General features: G+C 45.3%; 1 protein-coding gene across 2 annotated transcripts in view; it reads right to left on the reverse strand.

Annotated features, from left to right (window-relative positions):
* The window catches only part of AHCTF1 (AT-hook containing transcription factor 1), a 1,132,528-nt gene that overhangs the window by 26,341 nt on the left and 1,083,005 nt on the right, over positions 1 to 23,182 (reverse strand). For both annotated transcript variants that reach the window (XM_078649035.1, XM_078649034.1), the window contains one exon: positions 21,103 to 21,236. In XM_078649035.1, coding sequence (XP_078505161.1) covers positions 21,103 to 21,236 — 134 coding nt within the window. The remainder of the gene's footprint in view (positions 1 to 21,102; positions 21,237 to 23,182) is intronic.

Here is a 23,182-nt window from a genome sequence, read left to right on the forward strand (position 1 = left end):
GGATGTTTTTGGATCGTTGGTAAGCAAAGATAGGTGGTTTGTCAAAAACTTTGTTGAAATCAGTTTCTAATTGTAGTAACGACCAGTGCTTTTGAATTGACTCTTTGATTTTTGTAGATTGTGTAGAGAATTTAGATACAAATACAGAACGTGTATCTTTGTCTGGAGACTTGTCTCTGAGTTTTAGCAAATCTTGCCTTGATCTGACGGATACTCTGTCTTCTGCAGCTTGAGTAAGTTCTCTCGGGTAACCCCGTTGGTGGAATTTGGTGATAATGGTCGTACTGTCCTGTGCATACAAGTTAGATGTGGATGCAATCCTTTTGGCGCGGAGAAGTTGTGAATAAGGTAGATGGCATTTTTAAGCTTGGTTGGTGAAAGCTTCGATAATGAAAGTAATTGTGGACATACTTTTAACACAAGCTTGTAGGTGTTTATCAATGTACTTTCCAGTTGGCTCGTGAATGGAATTACAGGTGCTGACAATGGGTCTGAAATGTGGCTTTGTGGCGTGTTTGTGGATTTTGGGCACTACGTAGATATATGGTACCTGAGGGTGTTCTTTGATAAGAAATCTTGTGTCTCTTTCTGTGATGGTGTTGGCAGAAACGGCAGAATTGATTATAGTGACCAAAATTTCTTTAAAACTGTTAGTCGGGTCAGAATTCAAGGACATGTAGAGATCAGAGTTATTCAAATGGGCATCCAAATTTTGAGTGTAGTAGCTGGTGTCTAGGGCTACTAGTGCCCCACCTTTATCTGCTTTACACATTTTTAGATCGGTGTTTGAGGCAAGTTGTCGGAGAGCTTGATGTTCACAAGTGGACAAATTTGAGCGGTGTTTTTTAGGAGTTCTAAAAATTGCATGTAAATCCTGTTGAACAGCTATTTCAAAGGTATCCAGAACTTTGTGGCTGATGGGGGGTACAAAAGTACTCTTCGGTCTTAAATCCATAAGTGTACCTACTTCTTGAGTGTTTTGGGGTGGACAAATGTTGGTAAAAAAATGTCTCAACCGTAAGGTTCTCATGAATTTATAGAAAGATATGGCGGTATCCAACTCATTGGTATGGTGCGTGGGTACAAAGTTCATACCCTTTTGAAGAACTCGTTGTTGTGTGGTAGTTAGTAGAGTCTGAGAAATATTGATAATTAAATTCTGTGACTCCTGGTCGATTTGGCTGGTGGTGGCAAGTTGGTGGGTCCTGCGGGACCTCCTGGGTCTACGGTTGGGGCTTGGCCTACCTCTAAAAAAGGCTCTGGTTCTGTAGTAATATTAAGGGTAATTCTTGATTCACTGGATAGTCCCGAGGTTGATGGTTGATCAAATCTTTTGGAACCAGATGAGAAAGATTGTGGTCTAGGTTTTCCTCTGGTAAATTATTTACGAGATGTGTCCTCCGACGATGATGTGTCCCCGTCAGTTGATCTATTTGTCTGGGTGCGATTTTGTCTTCTGGCAGCGTAAATTTCAGCCCAGTTATACACTTCACCTAGTTTATAGTCAACTGTGTCGCGTTTACATTTTCATAATTTCCTCTCGTTGATTTCTTTAACGTATTTGTCCAGTTGATTGTTGATTTCTTCAAAGGGATGTAGAAAGTTCTTCAGGTGTTAATTTGGTGCTTAAATCATGTTTAAGTTGTTTGACCTCGTTTTCAAGTTCTTCCAATAATTTAGACAATTCTTCTACTATTAGAAGTATTAAGTCCAAGGAACATTTATTTAGTATTCCATACCACTTCTCGGTGAACCGAGGGTTGTTTTTGCACAAAGTTGATTTCAAGGGGATTCGCAAGCCTCTGGGAATGCGTTGAACACGGTGGTATCTAATTAATGTTGAGGCATGAAGCCTTTGGTTGATCTCTCTTTTGGCGGTAAATAATAGTTGTCGAATGTTGGCTTGAGCAGAACCGGTGCTGGAAGAGATATATTCGGGCTCCTGAATCAGCGAATAGATGCGGTCGGTGTCGTCAGTATTGAATTCAAAAGTGTCTGCTTTATTGCTTGTTAAACCAGCGATATTAGCATAAGACATGATGAGTGGGTGCGAAGCGGTGTGAGCCAGAGGGAGATAGAAACAATTGGATTGAAACCGCTGCACTCCAAGGTGAATCAATGTAAACTGCAAGGGTAAATAGATGCAGTATTTATAGATGCTTAGGGAGATCACCTCCTGGTTCAGAAAGGTGCTGTTAAACAGTAGAATCGAGCAAGCCTTACAGAGGGTAAGGACTGTCCCTAGGTACTCTTAAAGGCACAAACGTGCGTGGTTAAATGTATACTAGTACTCCAGAGGTGATTAGAATGATAGCAGTTTTTAATCAGTTCGATTTTAAGTTTTTGGCAAAAAGTTCACATTTCAATCACATTACGTCATATGATGGTACAATTTTGAACGTGAGTTTCAATCACAAACCCAATGATCATAAAGAATATATACTCCAAAGGTGTAATAATCCCCGAGGTATTAACTTCACAAACTCGATTGTGGTCTCACTGAATCTCTGGCTCCTGTATTGTTTAGCGTACTACAGTTACTTTTCTTTTTCACACAGATTACCCCTGAAGAAGTGCAACCTTGCACGAAATGCATCGGGGATTATTACACCTTTGGAGTATATATTCTTTATGATCATTGGATTTGTGATTGAAACTCACGTTCAAAATTGTACCATCATATGACGTAATATGATTGAACGTGAACTTTTTGCCAAAAACTTAAAATCGAACTGTTTAAAAACTACTATCATTCTAATCACCTCTGGAGTACTAGTATACATTTAACCACACACTTTTGTGCATTTAAGAGTGCCTAGGGACAGTCCTTACCCTCTGTAAGGCTTGCTCGATTCTACTATTTAATAGCACCTTTCTGAAGCAGGAGGTGATCTCCCTAAGCACCTATAAATACTGCATCTATTTACCCTTGCAGTTTACATTGATTCATCTTGGAGTGCAGCGGTTTCAATCCAATTATAATTGTGAGTACCAAAGGTATAAAAAAATAGCTCCGGATTGCAGCCACGTATAGCCGTGACACCCCATGGCAGCCCCCTTTCAAAATGCTGAACACTCTTTCATGCCGTGTGACTTGCAGGCGCCGGGCATTATGGGCAATGCGTGAGCCTCACGCACGTTCAGAGTGTAAGGTGAACGGTCCTGAGCCAGCCAATGGACACCGATAAATTATTAGTGGGACACGTTCCACAAGCCGTTCTATCCTGGTGCCTGTGACGCAATATCATACCTGCTCGGTCCAATAGTGGATTAGCAGCGAAAAGCTGTAGTTGACTTAACTTTCTTTGACATGCCAGAGTTCCACCAGCAGGGGGAGCAGTACATCAAGACAAAGGCAACGTCTCAGCGATGTGCATCGAGAACACTAACCCGCTACTTTGTGGTATGCCAGTCACATCTTTTCATTCCCTTTCTTTTGCAGACATTAGAGCAGCGCTTCTCTGCAAAGGCCTGCCTGGCATGCAGAAGCAGCCTGTGCAGATGGTATAGAGTCACACTTCAACGAGTAGGAAGAGGCAGGGATAATGAGTGGTGACCAGGCAGCCAGCTGCAGACAGTGCATTGGTGTAGAGGGCGGGGATGCAAGCAGCTATCTTGGCCACTTAAGTAGCAGAATGCAAGCATGAAGCTACATCGCGGGATACCCAAAAGTTAATCAGGCAGCGTGAAGCCCCCCCCCCCCCCGCCTCCCCCACCGCAGACCGCGTCTCGGGCCGCACGTCTTGTTCAGGTAGGAGCGGATCAGTGTCTTCATTACATGCCCTTTTCACCGCCCCATTGTGTCAGAAACCCTTTTTTCCTGACTGCTATTCCCTCCATTTGTTAGTTATGGTCCCTACCACTGTCCGCTAGACCCTCCTTTTGCGTCTGCTCCCTTGTCTGCCGATAACGTGTTCCTGTTATTGGTGAACCCCCCCTGTTGGGTCACTCTCTGGTATTTAGTTGCTCTTTGTTATAAGTTCACTGTTTGCTATAGCTCTTTAACTATCGGGGGCTCTCTTCCTCTCCTGCAGAACTTTTTCCTATGAAGGGTCATTTACTCTCCATGACCCCTTTCCTTTGCTAGAAGTACCCCTCTCGTTAGTGTGATGTTGCCCATTCGATGCAGCTTATCACCGGTCCAAATGTCCCTCTTATAGTTAATGTGAACTTAACTCCCCTTGGTTCTTTTTCCCATTAGGCTACATTAACTCTCCCTTCTCTCCCGTGAGTTCTTCAGTTGCACTGAGTCTCTACCCATAAGCTTCTCCCAAATCTCAGGTTCCTTGCTACCTACAAAGATATATCTTAGGGCCCATCGGGTCGTTTTACAGGTCCTAGTTTGGCTCCCTACCTACCTGTGCAGGCTGTTACCATATTATTGGGTCGTTTCCTCCCTTACTTTTTCTTTACTTGCCCCAGAGTGCTTTCTTATCAACTCTGTTCAGCTCTCTACAATGAGCTCTTAACTATTTTATACTCCATTCAATTATTTGTATGCCAGTCATGCCCGATTCTCACTTTTGTGCTTTCTTTCTAAAAAATTCCTTCCTCTCTCTCATTCTTTGGGTTACCGAGTCATACCCGGGGCCACTTCAATTATGCAGCAGGAAAGGGCCAAATTATGCGGCAGGATTGAGAAAATTATGCAGCAAAAAAATGCAAATTATGCTGCATATTTTGTAATAGTATTGCTTCATTATCACAATTGCATAATTCCAGTGAGCCTGGTCATACCCACTTCTCACCAGTGTGCCTCTATCCAAAAATTATTTCGTCTACAGAGAGCTCCCCGAGATCTCTTGGCAACTTTCATTTGTACAACTCTGAGCCCTTTGCCTGTCCCTGGTTCACTACCTCGCTATCACAGCCTCACTGGTGGACTGAGGGAACCTCCCTGCTATTTGTTCTCTCAGCCTCCCAAAATGTTTTCTTTTCCCTCTACGCTTAGTTCCCTTCCTCATTTCACCATGCTGATTTTGCTCAGCTGCTTCCTTGTACAACTTAAGAGCCCGAAAGTGGAGTCCCCACGTACTTGCAGCTGTTCTTGGGGATGGTCCCTGTCTTAGTTCCTAGAGGTGCTGCAACTGAGTCATTCCTCACTTCCTCCTGAATATCCCTCTGTGTTGACTTATTCGGCTTTGTACATGTTGGCCTTATTTACACTCTGACCAGCACTGCAAATTAACATCGGTCAATCTGCAGAGCCCAGAACGATGGTGACTTCAGAGAGGTTGCTTCTGTATTTGTATGTTTCTGTAACGCAGAGTTTTGCATTAGTAAATCAGGTAATTGCTATTGCTTTCTGCCCTACAGTACCTCGCCTTAGTTTTCAATACTTGACATTTTTTGCTCAGTTCTGTAAAATGTGACAGGGAGTGCTCAGAGCTATTGTGTCTTATCTGCTACCGTTTGCATGTCTTTTTCAGGAAGAAGTGGTCTCCGTCAGCCTTATTGTGGCTTGAAAAATTATGTTTGTAAGCCTTTTTTACTGAGGCTTCATACTAACATGGTTTCCTTTAAATTCTTGTGCGCGGCTACTACTGTATTAAGAATATATTTCCATCACGGAGCTAGTAGGGCTAGAATGGCAAATGCAAATGTGGTGTATAGTTTCTAGAGAGTAAGTAGTTGAACGATATATAAAATATCAGTGATAAGCTGAAAACTCCTTTGCAGACTCTGCCATACTTAAGTCTTGACTTATAAATCAAATATGTTTGCTATGATAATAATTAGAGGTTTGGCATCAAAGGGAAGAATACTGAGCTAATTGAGTGGAGGGTAGTAACTCATATTGACCTACCTCATTAAGGTAATTACATTCATCTTAGGGACACCAGCTGGACCAAAAACCTTTTTTTGGCGATATCATCCTATCCGGAAGCTGCAGCTTCAAAGCCATGAGACATGCGCTCGCTCGGCAACCACCTTGAAACCGTGAGAATCATGCAGCACCTCTTTATACAATCTAATGCAACAGGAAACACACTCAACCTCGTCCTCCTCAAGCAGATTCACAACAGTAATACCACTGATTGGTCCATCCATGGAGTAAAAATGTATTCTCACCCCAAATTCGCCTCCCATCTACCACAGCAAGCATAGATCAACCAACAGTAGAGGCCTCCTTCCACCCGTAGATGATGCCCTAGTCAAAGACAATGGTGATTCCTCGCTCCGGGCCCTTCTCAATCTACTATGAGCCTTCAGAAACATTGACGATCATTGATTAATTCTGTAGAATCCCATGAGTAATGTGGTACATACCACAAAGGTTCACTTTGTCCCTCTCCAATATCCAAATGCTGGTCGAGTTGTCAACTAGAATCCTGTGATTTTAAGTCCCATGTGCAGTGCGTCAAGAATCCATCTCCCAATTGTCTATTAAAATGTAAGGCATGTTCCTAGGTAGCAACTTTATGAACCCTCCAGCATACGGAGGGCCCTCTACATAACATAAAAGTCTGGACAATCAACAAAGTCGACCAAATGCAAGAATTGTCTGCTCTCCTCCAATCCTGGATCATCTATCTGAAAGTGAACCCTACCAGGGTAGAGTTTATCCAAATCACCAACAGTGCCAAGAAAGCCAAGGCCTGAAATAGCTAGGGCTTAAGGGGCTTCTGGGCCCCAACCCCTGATGTGTGTCTTAGCCGGAGCAGCAGGAACTTCCAGGATACACACAGTTCTTTATCTTATGTGTGCTGAAGGTGGGGGTCTCAAAAACTGCCAATTGAAAGTATTTCACAGATCGTTCAGAAGTAGAATTGCATACAAGTATGAAAACTGTGATCTCGAGCGCAGTGCAGTCAGGGTTTTGGGGGCAGAGCCCTAGACATGACTAAAAAGAACAAAATATACTGCAACGGTTGCACTTATTCATTAAGTATGTTACTTAATCTCAACTTAAGTGTTTAGATACATTTTTGACATTACGACAATATGTCTGAATGATGCCGCATGAAATTGGCTCATGTATGCCTATCTACTGATCCACATCATGGCGTTATGCAGTGTTTATACTTGATATTATAATCTGAGATGTACTGTGCGGTTGTCGCTGTTCTCCCTAGCCCTATTGAATTTTTACAATTAAAGGCCTGCCAGGAAACCATCCCAATTTCCATGCTGGGAATTCTGCTTTTGTCTTATTTTGGGAGTCCAGTCTTTACAGGAAAACGCCCAAGCGCTTCGAAGCAACACGTATTAAAAACGTTAACAAAGCCAATAGCTCTATCTAAACACTTATAACACCCCAAATGCGAGACCTATTAGCTATGCCAATGTTTGCTTAACTTGCTCTACTTCGAAGCATACCTACCTTGTCGATTAAATCTATAAGTGAAATACATTGTATTATTGGATATCCAAACACAATAACGAAGGGTTGATTGAAGATTAATACCAATATCTACTTCTAAGCACTGTGATGTGGGGACAACCAGGCACACTTTTCCATCTCACTCCACCGTCCTGTATGAAATTCACCTGATGGATATCCCGGAAGCAATGCTCTGCTTGCAATCGTTTTCGACTCTAATAGGGACAGACCACCTTTGTTTCTCACGTAGCTAAGCTGTCCTTTTATTTCTACGTCAGCCCACAGGGCGATCAATTGTCTTAGATTCTGGGAAGCATTTATCTAACTCGGAAGAACAATGTAATCCGCTTCACAAATCTCATTTGTCCCTCGTACACTGACAGCACATGCATTTCACCCAGAATGGCACCATCTACCCGATAAGCGCTACTAGATCGGAGCTTCGGGATAGGAGTTAACAGGTCAAGCAGTGGAGGTGGTGGGACTAACACTTCAAACAATGGAGCAGAGCTATCCTTAGAAACAAAACAAAGGAAAATGCTACTTACCAGTATGCATCTGTTCTTGGCATGTAGAGTTGCAGAGATACACACTGTGCATAGCTCGCCACCTAGTGTTGGGCCCGGATGTTTGCAGTTTGTTTTTGTCCTGAAAAGTTCTTTGGAAGTCACAAGATAGGTGACTACTCCTTTGGACCACATTGCGCATGGGCATTGGCTTCATCTTCAGATAGTTTTTCGCCATTAGGGAAAAGATGGAGCTTTGCAAGAAAAGGAAGGATGTCCATGTAAGCTGTATCTGATTAAGATAGTACTGGAACAGATAAGGGGAGGCGGGTGGGCCTGTGTAACTCTGCAGCTCTACATGCCAAGAACAGATGCATACTGGTAAGTAGCATTTTCCGTTCGAGGCATATGAGCTGCACATTACACACTGTGCATAGATTGTATAGCAGTACCCACTCTTAGCGGCGACCACCCCTCTCTGTTGCAGTAGTTTGAAATAGTGTTTTGAGAACAGCCTGGCCCACATTAGCTTGTTGTTTAGTTTGCACATCTACACAATAGTGTTTTGTGAATGTGTGCGGTGTAGACCATGTAGCTGCTCTGCAGATGTCATCTAGGGGAATGTTCCCTAAAAATGCCATTGATGGTTGCAGATGAGACTTGGTGTGGTTTATTGTAAACCCCAAGTTGTGAAGCAGTTGGATAGTGGCATGAGTGTGTTGTACACACTGGTTGTAGGAGCTGGCTTTTATGAGCCAGTCGTCTAGGTATGGGAAGACGTGGATGTGCTGTCTTCGTAAATGTGCTGCCACTACTGCTAGGCACTGGGTGAATACTCTTGGTGCTGTTGTGACTCCGAATGGGAGTACTTTGAATTGATAGTGCTGCCCGTTTATTACAAATCTGAGATACTTCCTGTGAGCTTTGTGAATGGGAATGTGGAAGTATGCGTCCTTGAGATCTAGAGTAGCAAGGAAGTCGTTTTTTAACAGAAGAGGAAGGGCTTGTTAGAGTGTGACCATGTGAAAATGGTCTGACTGTATGTATATGTTTAGTGGTCTGAGGTCTAGAATAGGCTTTAGAGAGCCGTCCTTCTTTGGGGTAAGAAAGTATAGGGAGTAAACTCCCTTGTTTTGCTGGTGCAGAGGAACAGGTTCTATTGAACTTTTTTCCAGTAGAGATATTACTTCTTGTTGTAGCAGTGATAGATGCTCTTGTGACATTGGACGCTGTTTGGGCGGTATATTTGGGGGGTAGATGTTAGTTCTAGACAGTAACCGGATTGAATAATTTGTCGCTCCACCTGTCTGATGTGATGTTGGTCCAGGCAGGAAAGAATTGTTGTAGTCTTCCCCCCACAGGAGTGGAATGGTGGGGGGGGAGTGGAGGAAAGTCATTGGGTAGGGCTGGAGGCAGAGCGGGAGTTGTTGGTTTCGCCTCTGCCTTTGTTGTTGTTACCCCTGTAACCCCCTCTTTGGTAGCCCTTAGTGAAAGTGGATTGGCTAGGAGTCTTATAGGAAGTGGAGGGGCTATCGGAGGAGTAGCCTCTTGTGTTGCCTCTATATGATGAGCGACGAAAAGAACGTCTGGGAGCTAGAAATTGCAAGGCTCCCATAGATTTAGCTGCGTCGGTGTCTTTGTTCATTTTTTCTAAAGATACATCGACATTAGGGCCAAATAGGTGTTTCTCATCAAATGGCTGATTGAGGATGGAATTTTGAACTTCAGGTTTGAAACCCACGCTAAAGGACTCTGGTGTTAATTGCCCTCGAGGCAGTATCTGCGGCATCTAGGACACAACGAATGGAAGTATTGGTGATATTTTTACCTTCCTGTATGAGTTAATTGGCCCTATTTTTGTATATATCTGGCAGATGCTGCATTATGGATTCCAGTTCATCATAATGTGCCCTGTCCAATTTTTACTATCGACACATCCACAAGGGACAAGGGTCTAAGGGACCGTTTACCGACCAAAAACAGATAAAATCCCCAAATCAACGACTCCAAAACATAGAAATTTGGCGGTCAAAGAGAAATAAAGAAAGAGAGAAACAGCAACCATCAACCATATAGCCCCCTGCTATTAATTGGAATTCCAAAAGGAATATTACATTCCATAATCGGACTAATAAAAACGAAAACAGAGACCATTACGAAACAGTCATATTTCCATCAACTGCCAGCCATGGCCAGTGTCATCATATGGATATCCTTCAATCTTTACCACTCAGCCCTTTTGATACAAAAGGAGCTGATGTGGTATAAATCTCGTATAGATCTCTGTGACCTTTACATAAAGTGGTAAATAAAGACCAATGACCAGTTGTATTCCTTGGTCATCCGATGTCTCTAAAGGATATCCACAAAGTCTGTGATGGAAAAGGATTAAGTGCAGTGCAAGTGAAGTAGTGATTTAAAAAGGATGTGGCAGAGAAAAACCTTTTATTCTACTATCTCTCCCAGACCTACTAAAATTATTGCAGATGCGACGTAAAACAAATATGCCGCTGCTCGTGGAAAGTGGTCAACTAGTTTCAGCTCAAAGGGCCTATAGCCCAGGCTTTCTTCAGGACCTTTGTTGACAATAAGCTGATGCATGCGTGAAAAACTATAATTGTGTATTTATCATATTACCTCCATACAGGCAGAGTGATTGTCACACCTGTCCTAGATGTGGTATTGGCCTCACCTCACCCGGTAAACACTCAGGTGTATGAGACCCCGCCCTCTCCGTCGGTGCCTCTTGCTTCACCTCAGTGTATGGGAGGTTTATAGTTTTTCACACATGCAGTAGCTTATTGTCAACAAAGGTAGAGATATTAGAATAAAAGGTTTTTCTCTTCCACATCCTTTTTAAATCACTACTTTTTTGTTTTTAGTCCTGATTATGGAATGTAATATTCCTTTTGGAATTCCACTTAATAGCAGGGGGCTATATGGTTGATGGTTGCTGTTTCTCTCTTTCTTTATTTCCCTGTCATATCTTGCCAATAGCGCTTGAGTATTGGCAATGCGCCATATATTAGCTGCATGTGACGCTGTTCGTTTGTCGGAGCATCAAGGAGTTTAGATTCCTTATCTGGGGGTGAGGCCTCACCTGATGTCTGTGAATTGGCACGTTTACGTGCGTTAGAAACTACCAAGGAATCTAGTGGTGCTGGGCCTCTTATGTAAACTGGATCTGTAGGGGCAGCTTTGTATTTTTTCTCAATGCGGGAGTTGAGGACTCGAGCCCTGACAGGATCTTTAAATACCTCTGTCGAATACTTAATGACCCCTTTAAGCATTGGCAAGATGGAAGTGGACCTTTGTGTAGTGTCAAAAGTGTCCAATAAGAAATCTTCCTCCACAGTGTCTGTGTACAAGTCAACCCCATGGTATTGGGCAGCCCTATGGACTAGTAGGTTAAAACCTATAGTGTCCTCTGGGGGGGGGGGAGGCCTGGAGGGATATACATCATCTTGAGGGACGTAAGGCACATCAGGGGTGGTATAATCATCCCATGGATTAGGTGATTAAGGGGGACTATTGGTCCCTACTGGGTCATGAGCACCCCCCACCCGAGTCATCAGAGTCTGTATCTACATCATCATCTGGATTAGGGGATGGTGTAGGCGAATGATGTGGTGGAGGAAGTAGAGGAGGAGAAAGAGTATGGGGAGGCGGTGGAGAAGGGACCCTTAATGGAGAGGTTGCAATGCCTCTCTTCTTTGGAGGAGGAGGTGCATGTGCCTCTAGTGGTCTCTTCTTGGAGCTAAGAGTCAGTTGGTCAGTCTTAGGATCCTGTCCAAGAGTGTTTTGAGTAGGATCTGGTATAAAAAGCTCTTATGTGGAGGGTAGATACTTCGGTGTTGAAGTTCTTGGTTCTTGAGGTTTTTTCGGCACAGACTCGGTAGTTGGTCTAGGGTCTTTTTGCTTAGAACTGTGACCTTTTGAAATGTCTTTAACCAGAACGTATTTTTTCGGTTCCGGAGGATTTTTTGGCTCCGAAGCATGGGAGTCGGGACCCTTAGGCAGTTTATTACTCTGCTCTGAGTGCGGTTTTGACGCCGGCGCCAGTCTACGGCGCCGAGTGCTTGGGTGTCGAAGCGGTCTGCGTGTATGAGGATGATGGCTTATTTTTCGGTGTCGGTATGGGATCGACACCAGGAATAGGCTGACTCAAGCCCGTGCCACCTGAAGGCTTAGTAGGATTCTTTGCCGGGTCCGAAGGCGGGGCGTGGGAAGCACTCTCTCGGTGTGCACCCAGGCCCGAAGGTCAGGGTGTGACCGAAGCCTTTTTAGAGGGTGCCGAGGAAGGGTCGGGCTGACGTGTGTACTCACGACCCGTTGAGCTGGAGTGATGTCCTCGACGTCGGAGTCTTCGGCATCAGAGGAGCTGGCACTTTCTTCGGCTCGCTGCTGTTCTGGCATGTCGATGCCCCCTTCAAAGATGTCGTCCGGGATCGAAGCTGATGAGCGAGCCATGGTTCTTTGAGCTAGTTGGTCCCGAATCGTCTTCTTGGAGCGGAAGGAGGCACAAGCGGAACAGTGTTTGGCCTTTTGCTCCGGGGAGAGGCATAGGTTGCACACCTCATGTAGATCAGTGTGGGGAAACTTCAACCCACATTGAGGACACTTTTTGAATGGCGTCTTTTCCATGAGCCAGAAGTAAGGCCTTCGTCGACGACCGGAATCGAAGACTTTGAAGTTGTGAACAGTCGAGTCGATGGGGACCGCAATCGAAACAATACCGTCGAACCGGGTGAGGACTGTGTGCTTAAGGAAATTTGGTTCCAAACTGGGGCGCAGGAAACACATCCGAGCCCGATGGCGGAAAAAAACAATCTGAAGATGGAGCCGATGCCCATGCGCAATGTGGTCCAAAGGAGGAGTCACCTATCTCGTGACTTCCAAAGAACTTTTCAGGACTAAAATAAACTGCAAACATCCGGGCCCAACACTAGGTGGCGATCTATGCACTATGTGCAATCTGCAGCTCATATGCCTAGAACATCCAGTTATAAATTGTGCATTCTAAACACACTGGCCAAACCAGATATTAAGTAGATTTGACAATCTTTATAGGCTGCTAATGAATAAGTTACTTACTTATGGTAACGCTTTTTCGGGTCGATACTCTAGCTGCTGACTGTTCACCATGTAAATTTCCCCCAGGCGAAGACTGGATTTGGAAACTCAAAAGCAGTGCTCATGCATGCCAGTAGACTGTGTTGGCACCGTTTTGTTCCGAAAGTGACAAACAAAGCTGCATATAAGCGCAAGCCATGCGCACAGACATATACCTTCCAACTCACATGGTGCCACCGTGTGATACACGATATTGGCTCCCATCACACCGTCTCCCATTGAGGAGCCGATATCACATGGTGGCAGGGAAAACAAGCTGAAAACCACTGAAATAGTGATTTTCCAGCTGGTTTTCAGAGGCTTTGAGCTGCCAACATGCATTAAGGGGTGTTCAAACACCCCAGGACATTGGCACCAGCCTCAGCAAGCTTTCTATTTATTCATTTATTTTTTGGGAGAAGGGGACTTGGGGCGGGGTTCAAAAGTGCCCTGTAGGTACTTCTCGAAATGTGGCCATGCCCTCTTCTCACAGGGTGACATTGTTCTTCAAGTTGGAAGGTATGCAGGCATCATTTTAATTTAGGAACTCATCAGTGCCATCCAGGGCCGCCCGGTCGGCTCTAGGGGGATGCGACAGGTGGCTCCGCACCGGGTGCTGACTTACGCTGGGCACTGTGTTTGCAAGTTTATTTTAGTTTTAAAGCACCAGCTGCTGCGTTTCTTTCCTCAAGAAATTTCCAGGAAACAAAATAAATGTCAAGATAACTCCTGTGATTAATGTTCTTCCTAGAAGGTAGCGCAGAGGGATAATGTGCCTGTTGCACAGAACGTGTGCCATGCAGATTACAAAGTGCATATAATGTAAATAGGTCAGTGGGTGACTGCTTTTAAAAGAAACATCCTTTTGTGACTTGCAATTTATACGTTAAAATCCGGATATTGAACTGTGAGCAATTAACGATCAATGAACTGCATGCATGCTGCAAAGTATAGATTAGAGCATAGATTAATGTTGCAAATAGAGTTATTTTGGGTAGAAATTGATTTGTATAATTAAAGAGAATCCCAACTATGGTGTTCCTTTTTAAATTCATAATTTGTAGACGGGTGGCTATCACCTGGATGGGACAGAGGGCACCAGACATGTCATTGTGGCTCCGGGACGTGGGGGAATGGATATTGGCTGAGGAGACTCACATGCAGCATACGCGTAAGGATGAGCGGCTGCAAGAGGATTTGCTCGCATGGAGAATGATGTGCGCTGTGGGGTCCGTTGATAGCGATTCCGATGCAACTAGTGCTGACTTGTTCTCCTCTGTGGAATCGGGGCCCGGGGATGGGGTGGCGGAAGGTGGAGAGAGAGAGAGTAGGTGTCGAGGTAATGCCCTGATGTCTACGCACGTGGTTCCTTATTGTCAGTTTAGTATAATTGCTTTGCATCCCAAGAATGTGACTATTGTATCTACTGCTATATCTGCACCTGCTGGAGCTATACTGGGGCTGTGGAATGTGTACACTTGTATTTTTCTTCTACCTATGCCAATTTTGGGAAGGGGATTGTGTTCATTTTGCTGAAAACCAAAATAAAGTTATTAAAAAAAAATTTAAAAAAATCATAATTTGTGCTTATGTAGACAAAGGGCTCAAACTGCTTACCATTATGAACGACACTGTGAAATGTGAAGCATTCCTTTCTGCCAGGCTCTCTCGTCCAGCTCTAGGGCTGCCATTTCTTCCTGAAGGTGTCTCCTGCTGCTGTGTGACCTCTCCCCACACTGCCTTCTGTTGAGTGCACTCTTGCCTGGTGTATAGGTGGACGGAATCCCCACTCTTTCTTCTTCTCCACTACCTTGAGGTATTCTTTTTCAGTGCTGGTGGGGCTTTGTGGGCTTTCTCCCAAGCCTTAAAGGACTTCACCAGATACTCTTCCTTGTCTTGTTTCCTAGAGTGACTTTCTATCCTTACACAAATCGCTCAGATCCTATCCTTTGAGGGTGGACAGATTGACAATGTCAAGCTCCAAGTTCCTCCTGCTCACAGTAATTTCCAGGAAGTTCTGAAACTTTTTGAAACTTGGTCACAACTTTAGTTCAGCAACTCATGGGAAACAATGTCTCTGCAGACTGTGGGACTGGACATTCCTTGGGAAACCACGACAACTTCTTGGGTATCCCCTTAGGTGGATTCCCAAATGGTCTCAAGACTTCAGCAATTGTTTGGTACTGCTAATCACAAGTTCTGGATCACACCACTACGCACCAATGTAAGAAAATGGGGTATATTATATGGTGTGGTTGTGTGCGACCTCACCATGTAATACACTTACAGACTCTCTTTGGACCAGTAGGCGTCATTTGTCAAACCTTTAGCTCAACCCTGGGTATCCAAAGGACACTCAAGAAATCAGACATCAATTTATAAGCATAGGTTGTATTTTTATGTATTCTTAGACACCACAATGAAAAATATCCACCGGAGGGTTCCGGAGATATAGAATGTACAAGGCATAGTAAATCAGAGTACTTCACTCAACCGTGAACAAGCATTGGAAAATCCAATGAATTTGATATGTAGAGACTTTTTTCTCCAAAAAAAGGGCTAGTTGTATTGCGATCACTTAGAGTCACTTTAGGCGACCAACTCCAGTAGGGAGCCAGTCAGGGGGCCCAGCAAGGTTCTCAGAATCTGTTTCCTCAGCAGATGAAGCAGTCTTCAGTCAATTCTGGGAACTTATATATCCAGTAAAGTGGTTTCTTATGGAAGTGGTCCTGATGCAAGGGATGAAGGATGTTGAATATGCTCAAGGATGCTGTGCTGTCGACTGGAGTCCCATTCACAGGGCTGACGTCCCTCAATGCAGGTAGAAGTAAAGTCACCACTGGGCTAAAAGTCACCTGGTATCGCGGTCTCAGCTAAATCCTTCCCTGGGCGATAACTGCTTCTGGGCGACCAAGCTGCACTCAGATGACATTCGGGCTCAGTGAACTCCTGTGCAACTGAGCACCGGGTTATGGTGTCTGGTGCTGCACAGCTCTGGTACGAAGATCCTGGACTACCAACTTGCCCCAGTTGGCTTCTAAGCTGTTGTGGCCCTGTTACGTGAACAGGAGGTCACCACCCATTACAGTATAAGCTTTAGTGGTCCCATTCAGAAGTTAGCAGGCTATGTCAGGCTGTAACTCTGTACTTGCCATTGTAGCTACTAGCCTTTCCACATTAAAAACTATAATTTAGGGATTTTACTGCTGGAACATGTAAAAGTACATGTACAACTTTTTAACATACAGCACTCTGCCTTAGGGCTTGTTACACCTACCACAGGAATGACTTGCATATAAAAGGGAAGTTCGGGCTTTGCCATTACTTTAAATGCCAAAGTTGAGTTAGCAGTTTCAAAATGCCCTTCCAGTCTGCAGAGGCAGACTGCGAGCCATATTTTACCACATCATACTTGTGGTGGCACAACTAGTGCCGCAGTACATGAAAGAGACCTTAACTTACAGGCCCTGGGTGCCCCTGTTACCATATACTAGAGACTTACATCCACAGTGGGGAGCTGAAGATCAAGGCCTTCCGCAGCTCTCATTGTTGTGGCAAAGGAACTGCTTTCCTCAGTTGGTGTCCCATTGAGGGAACCAACTCAGTATCAGGTGAGGTTAACACATCACTGTTGTTTGCATAAGGCTAGTTTTGGTCAGAGTCCAAGCTAAAAGCTGGTGTAATGTCTGTGCATGACTGCACGGCAGGGGAATTGAATAAGTCAGTTGTGTTGGGGCTGGCACAGTATCAGGATATGTTGTAATTGATGTTGAGACAATATCAGCTCAGAGTCGGAAAGCACAATGGTCTGTGCGTCTTCCTCTGGCAGCAGTGGCGAATGGGGGCAGCATTGACGCTCAAGGAGTACAGATTTCAGCACTAGTCCCGATGTCAGCACAGAAACCGAAACTGGGTAAAAAGGCCCAGACGGTGCGGACGTTGAACCCACCGGTTGTAACTTGACCAACCATTCCTACGGACTCTTGAGGTCCAAAGATGCCTCAGAGGAAGCCGGAAGAGTGCCAAAGATACTCAGCAAGGGTTCACAAAAGGCCTCTACCTGCTGAAACTTGGGGTGCATTAAGACCAAAGATGGAAGTGGCCCCTCGGTTAAACGAGAGCAAGTCCTTTAAGCACAGTGACACCCTTACTCCTCCTCTGGAGATTGAAAGTGGTGGGAAGGGGCAGAGTCCTGCTTGGACTTCTTGTGTTTCTTCTTTAACTTAACCGAAGACTTTGACCCCGAGGAGGATCAGCCTCAGGAACAACTCCATACGCAAGAGCTGGACCTTGCCTTCAACCTGTCAGGGTGGAGGCTTCCTGTGTTGCGTCACCTCTCCAAGATGGCAGCCCCATTCCCAGGAGTGACGCACCTGTCACTAATGTGAGATCTGTTTGGGGAAAGGAGGGGGGTCTGCCTCTGACCCAAAATTGAGGTTTTTCAGCCACAACCGCAGGTCACGTGCAGTTGGTCTTGTGCAGTTTCCTCTGAGATCTGAAACCAGTCGGAGAGATTCCCCTGATGCTGTACCCATTGGAACTTTGGGTCACAGTGCAGTGCCCGCATATGCCATCTGGCATGTGTCACTAACAGGAGGCTGTGAGGTCCAACAGCTTCAAAGTCATTCTCACCTAAATCTAGGATAGAGGCTGAAACATCAGTATCACATAATGAATAGGTCCGAAACTACATTGTGTCCAGACATCTCAGATGAAAGGGAGCGTCTGACAGGGAATCAGGTGTGACTTCGGCGGCATGTTGATAGTAAGCCCCAGCGAATGCAGGAGGTTCGCTATAGTCTGGAGGAGGAAGATGACAGTCTGGGCAAGTCCGCCTTCATCAGGCAGCCGTCGAGATAGGGAAAGACTGGCACCCCTGATCTTTGCAGATTTGCCGCAAATCACCGCCATCATCTTGGTGAAAACCCGAGGGGCGCCGGTAAAGCCAAAAGGAACCACAGTAAACGTAAAGTGCTTGTGGTCTACCGTAAACTGCAAAAGGCGTTGATGAGCCGGAAGGACCGGGACATTAAAATGAGAGTTCTGCAAGTACAACACCATCCTCAAGTCTCTCAGGTCTAGGGCAGACAGGACCTGAGCTAATGTGAGCACCATGAATTTCTCAATTTTGAGGAAGTAGTTGAGGGTTTGAGGGTCTAGGACAGGACAAAGGCCCGTGTCCTTTTTCAGACCGGAAAGTAGAAGGCATAGCAACCACAACCTACTTCTGGCACAGGAACCCTCTCTATGGTTCCCTTGGCCATGAGAGTCCTGACTTTCTCCTGGAGCAAACTTAAAGGATCCTCTGTCAGACATTCATAGAAAGGAGGGCGGTGTGGTCTCAAAGGGGAGGAAGTCGCCCCTTTGAATTATTTGGAGCACCTACTTGTCCGACGTTATATTGTGCCAGTGGTGATGATAGCTGATCCTGCCACCGGCTGGACGCCCATGATCTGGGAGGGCAAGACTAGGAGGGCTTAGAGGTAGAAACTACGAGTGGGGAGGGTGACCGGACGTCTGGCCTCGTCCATGCAGGGGTTGTTGAAATTGCACAGCTTGATGGCTCAGATAGGGCTGGCATGGTTTAAAGTCCCTTCCGTAACCATAGAAGTAGCGAAAGGCAAACTGGTGAAGGGATCAGCAGAGGCCCACCAGCTTGGCAGTAACCAGTGAGACCTTAAAGCGCTCCAGCGCTGTGTCTGCCTTGTCTCCGAAAAGGCGGATGCCAACAAAGGGCATGTCCATGCATGAGGCCTGGACATCCCCCGGAGAGTCAGATGTTCTGAGCCAGGTGTGGAAATCTCTCTGCCCAGCGAGTCGTGTCTAAACCACAGTGGACTGATAACTTAGCTGCATCTCTCCCATCTGATACGGTTTGGGAGAGGATGTCCCTGGCCTCCTCCGGAACCTGTGGCAGGATCTGCACAACCGTTTCCCACAGAGAGTGGGAATAATGGTCCATCAAGCATTCCTGAGTTGGGCCAGAGTTTCCGGACCATCGTCAACCCCCACAGCTCACAGAAATATTCAATAGGAAATTACATAAAATTTTCAGTGTACTTTTGGCTCCCTGTAGTACAACATAGGGCCCCACAGAACCAGAGGAGTCTCAAGTTGGGTTACTACCAGCCGGTCCCTCCATGGCAACGCCTGTTCCCTTGGGACCTGTTAAAGGGCCGTACCAACTTGGGCATTTCAATCCAGGAATCCATGCTGGCTCTGCACTGGTGGACGAACCGGTGTAGAACCCCACGTAAGATTCCGAACCAATGTCAGCTCAAGCTTCACCCATTTTGCTCTGCAAAACTACAAAAACGAAAACCAGTTGCCAAGCAGCAAATCCCCCTTCTGCATCACAGCAATAAGCAGAGGGGCCATTATCTATTTGAGTCTGATTCTTTTCCTGTACACGCCCCAAGATATTACTAATGATAATGGTGGTGAAAGGGATGGCTTGTTCCCCCCCTAAATAAAATGTTGATGCATTATACATGGTTGTGCAGAATCAAGTGGGCTCGAAAGCTCCCCTGAAACAGAGATTGCCAAACATGGGCCTCAAACTGAAGTACCTAGTTTGCAGTTGTGGTTAAGAGCATAGCTGAGGGATTACAACAGCCCTCCATTGAGACAATGACAAAAGTTAGGACAGAAATTCTGCAAATCATGTAATTTCTGCCTGTCAGCTGGCCAGACATCTTAGGCCAGCACCTGGTGATTTCGGCTTCCTCTCCAAGTACCCTGGTTTAAAGAGATTCATTGTACAGGTCTGGACTAGTAAGGTGAAAACGAACTCATTTCCAACCAATCCTCCGGATAGAGAATTCGAAAGGATTGATGCCTTTAAGACGTTTGGCAGTATGAGCCGTAAACACAGTCTGTCTATTTGCATCACTGCTACTTGCCTTTGTAGAAAGCTTGGATGAGTGATGAACATGTATCACTTATGGATATGTCCTTTGATCAATCTCACTTCCAGACAGAAGGTGGACTCCTATATGAAATAGTTTGAAGAGAGTTGAGCTACATCATGTTCAACGTGGGCCAATGCAAAACATTTTCCGCATCAGTCCTGTAAATTTAGGGGCCATTACAGAGGGCTTGGGTACAGGCAGAAACAGCATTCCTAGCTGGTTGTTCTGAGCTTCGAATGCATACTTCTAACCACAGATTTCTGGTGGAGCAGGCATCTGTGGTTAGAAGTTTTGATCAGAATCTCAGGATCTACTAATTGCAAAAGTGTTTTGACTGAGGTAGCACACCCATTGGCATGACAAGACCCAACAGAATTAACAGCCACAAGCCATTGGTTCAGGTCTCAAAAGAAAGTGTGTGATTTCAATGAACAATTTCTCTGGAATGATAGGGTTTAGAATTGTAGCTTAAAAGGTTCGATGATCAGGAAGACCACCAACTCCCAAAGGAGAAAGGATTAAAAACAAATAAAATACTCACTTAATAGTCCTCAGCAAGACCTGGGAAGCAAACTTTAAGAGAAACAGATTGATTAACAACATCACTTACTAATTCTGCTTCATGAGCAAGGTGCATAATTCAGCTGGGCACTGGATAAGGTTTCCTTCCAGACTCTTAAGATGTTTGAATTGTTAGGAAAACACCAGACTGAGAATAATATTCAAAATTTATCTCAGGGGTGTATGAAGCTAAGGCTGGGGCTTGTGACATTAGTTCCCAATTATCAGACTAAATACCCTTCGAACACAAAGCATGGACATGACCAATCAAACAAAGCCACACATGCTCTTAATGTGGCATTGTTTGCTAGACAATTCCTCAGATTAGTGTTTGTCAAGGTAGGAGTAGTAGTTGCTGAGGTAATGAATTGTCTGTCCAAAATGTAATCAGGAAAGATCCAGACTGGCTTAGAAATTTTCTTAAAGCATGCAGAGAACAGATTGCAAGACGTCCTATCTAAGTGAAATTAGGCACACGGTCAAATAAGTGTACTTTTAGTTTTTGATAAAACTCAATTTTTAACCTATATTAACTTTAATTTCCTTGAGTTAAACACATTCATGTATTTTTATGCTTTAAGTTTTTGTAGAGTGTTTAGGAATAAACATGGTCTGTTTTCATCTAATGGAGTCAGTGTTAAAATAGCAAAATTGCACTTGAGTGAATGTACTGCAGCAATATACTCACTCGTTCTTTTACAACTTCTGAAATATTGAGTTGATCTTTTCGCCTTGTTCGCATCGCAGGCGGTGAATAAACAAACTGAGCAGAAACATCAGGATCCAAATTTAAGGGTACCACAGGCTGCCTTGTTTCACCAGCTGAAAAAACAAAGTTATTCTTCGCTTGAGTGAAGCCATTTTTCTAACAGTCTGCCTTGTACCAACATAACCTCCTGGACATGCTCATTTACCCTCCATACTAAGGAAGTATTCAAAATTCCCTTCCTACCAAAGTAGGGATTCTCTCAACAAGATAAGTCCAAATGTGCTTTTGTTGCATTTTACCTCAAAGAACCCCCCATATTAGTGACATCAGTACTGCTTAGCTTCCATGCACTACAGATTGGAAGGATAGTAGACTGAGCTACAGCAGAGTAGAAATATGAAAACATGTTACCAAAAAGCAATAAAAGCAAATTCTCAGACGGAAGAAGTGAGAGAAGTTAATCTGAGGGAGATCAGAGTATCTATCAGAAATGAAGAAGACCAATATAAACAACACTTTATACATTTTTTGTTTTCATTTTTTTACTAGGGTTTTCTGCATTTTCAGGATAGGTCGCAACACAATCAACATAAATGCAATCATTACATGACAATACGATTATGGTACGATGACGACAGGTTGGCTTATGTCTCCTGGGTGTGTGTGCTGTGTATGGAGTGCCTGAGTTCGTCAGTAAGTTATCGTAAAGTAGGATGCCATGTCTTAGTGTACCTGATCCCGTGGTCGGTATGATCATGGGGTTGTAAGGGGCTGTTACCCACTGACAGCGTTCCACCCTATTCAACTTATGCCAACAGTGATGTTTACGTGTAACTTGTCGGACTCGTACTTGCCGACTGAGGCTGAACTGGGATCCGCAGGGGGGCATCCCCCGCGGGGTGTAAGGGAAGGAGGGTAGCGGGAGGGGGGGACAGCGGCGAGCGTAGCGCTATAGGACGACGTCCCGTCCGGCATCGCCCGATGAGAACTGGTAGTGCGTGTCACGGGGGTGGGAGGGGGGGCGGGGGCCAACGCGTTAACGGGGGGGGGGGGGGGGGGGGGGGAGGGAACAGCGGCCGTGGTTATGGATCGCGGCGCGTCGACTATCCTACAGGGGCACTATGTGTGCGGTAGTGATTGGGTTTGTGGGCTGGGGCCCAGAGGGGGGTTGTCAGGTTGGGTCTGCGTCGGCTCTGCAGTGTCTTGGACTGCCGTTTCGTGTTTAAACTGTATCAGCAGGTGTGCCCATTCCATAGAGATAGGGTGTTTGCGCGTCCCTTTCACCTCTTCATCTCTCAGGATCTCCTCCTCCGCCGCACCCCATTTATTTACGGCTCCCACCCAGGCCGCTTCTGGCGGCCCTGTTGGGGCCCTCCAGTGCATGGCTATATTCCGTTTGGCCAGTAGAATGGCCAAGGATGCGAATCGCCACTGCAGCTTCTCGGATTTTTTTCTTTTATAGATACCCAGGGCACAGGCTTCCCAGGTGACGATGTGTTGCAGGTGTACTAGCGCGCGCAGCGTTTGGTATATCTTATTCCAGTATGTTTGCAGGGACGGGCAGTCCCAGAACATATGGTGAAAGGTTGCATTCAGCATCTGATAACGGGAGCAGCGGAATTCCGTGTCGGGGTAGTATTTATGCAGCTTGTCGGGTGTCAGGTAAGCTCGGTGTAGAATGTTGAATTGTATATTTTTGAAGCGGGCATTCAGGGAAACTTTTTTTGGGTACTCAAGCGCCCGTGTCCACTCCGTATCGTGAAGAACACGTCCTATGTCGTCTTCCCAGGACTGTCGTAGCCTATCTAGGGGAGTTTCAATTAGTTTCCGAATGGCCTTATAGTGCCACGTCACCAGGTGTCTGCCAGTACAGTATTGTGTGTAACACAGGGTGTGTTGGGGGTTCTCCCGCCCGAGGGTCCCAGTATGCTCAGCTGCTGTCTATCAATTGTCTATGCGTTAGGAATTGCCCGGGAGGAAGGTCGTGCCATTCGATCAATTGCTCGAATGTCTTCAATTGACCCTCCTGGAACAGGGTTTCCATGTCTGACACCCCATT

Source organism: Lissotriton helveticus, chromosome 6 (genome assembly GCF_964261635.1).
Source record: "Lissotriton helveticus chromosome 6, aLisHel1.1, whole genome shotgun sequence".
Classification (NCBI taxonomy): domain Eukaryota; kingdom Metazoa; phylum Chordata; class Amphibia; order Caudata; family Salamandridae; genus Lissotriton; species Lissotriton helveticus.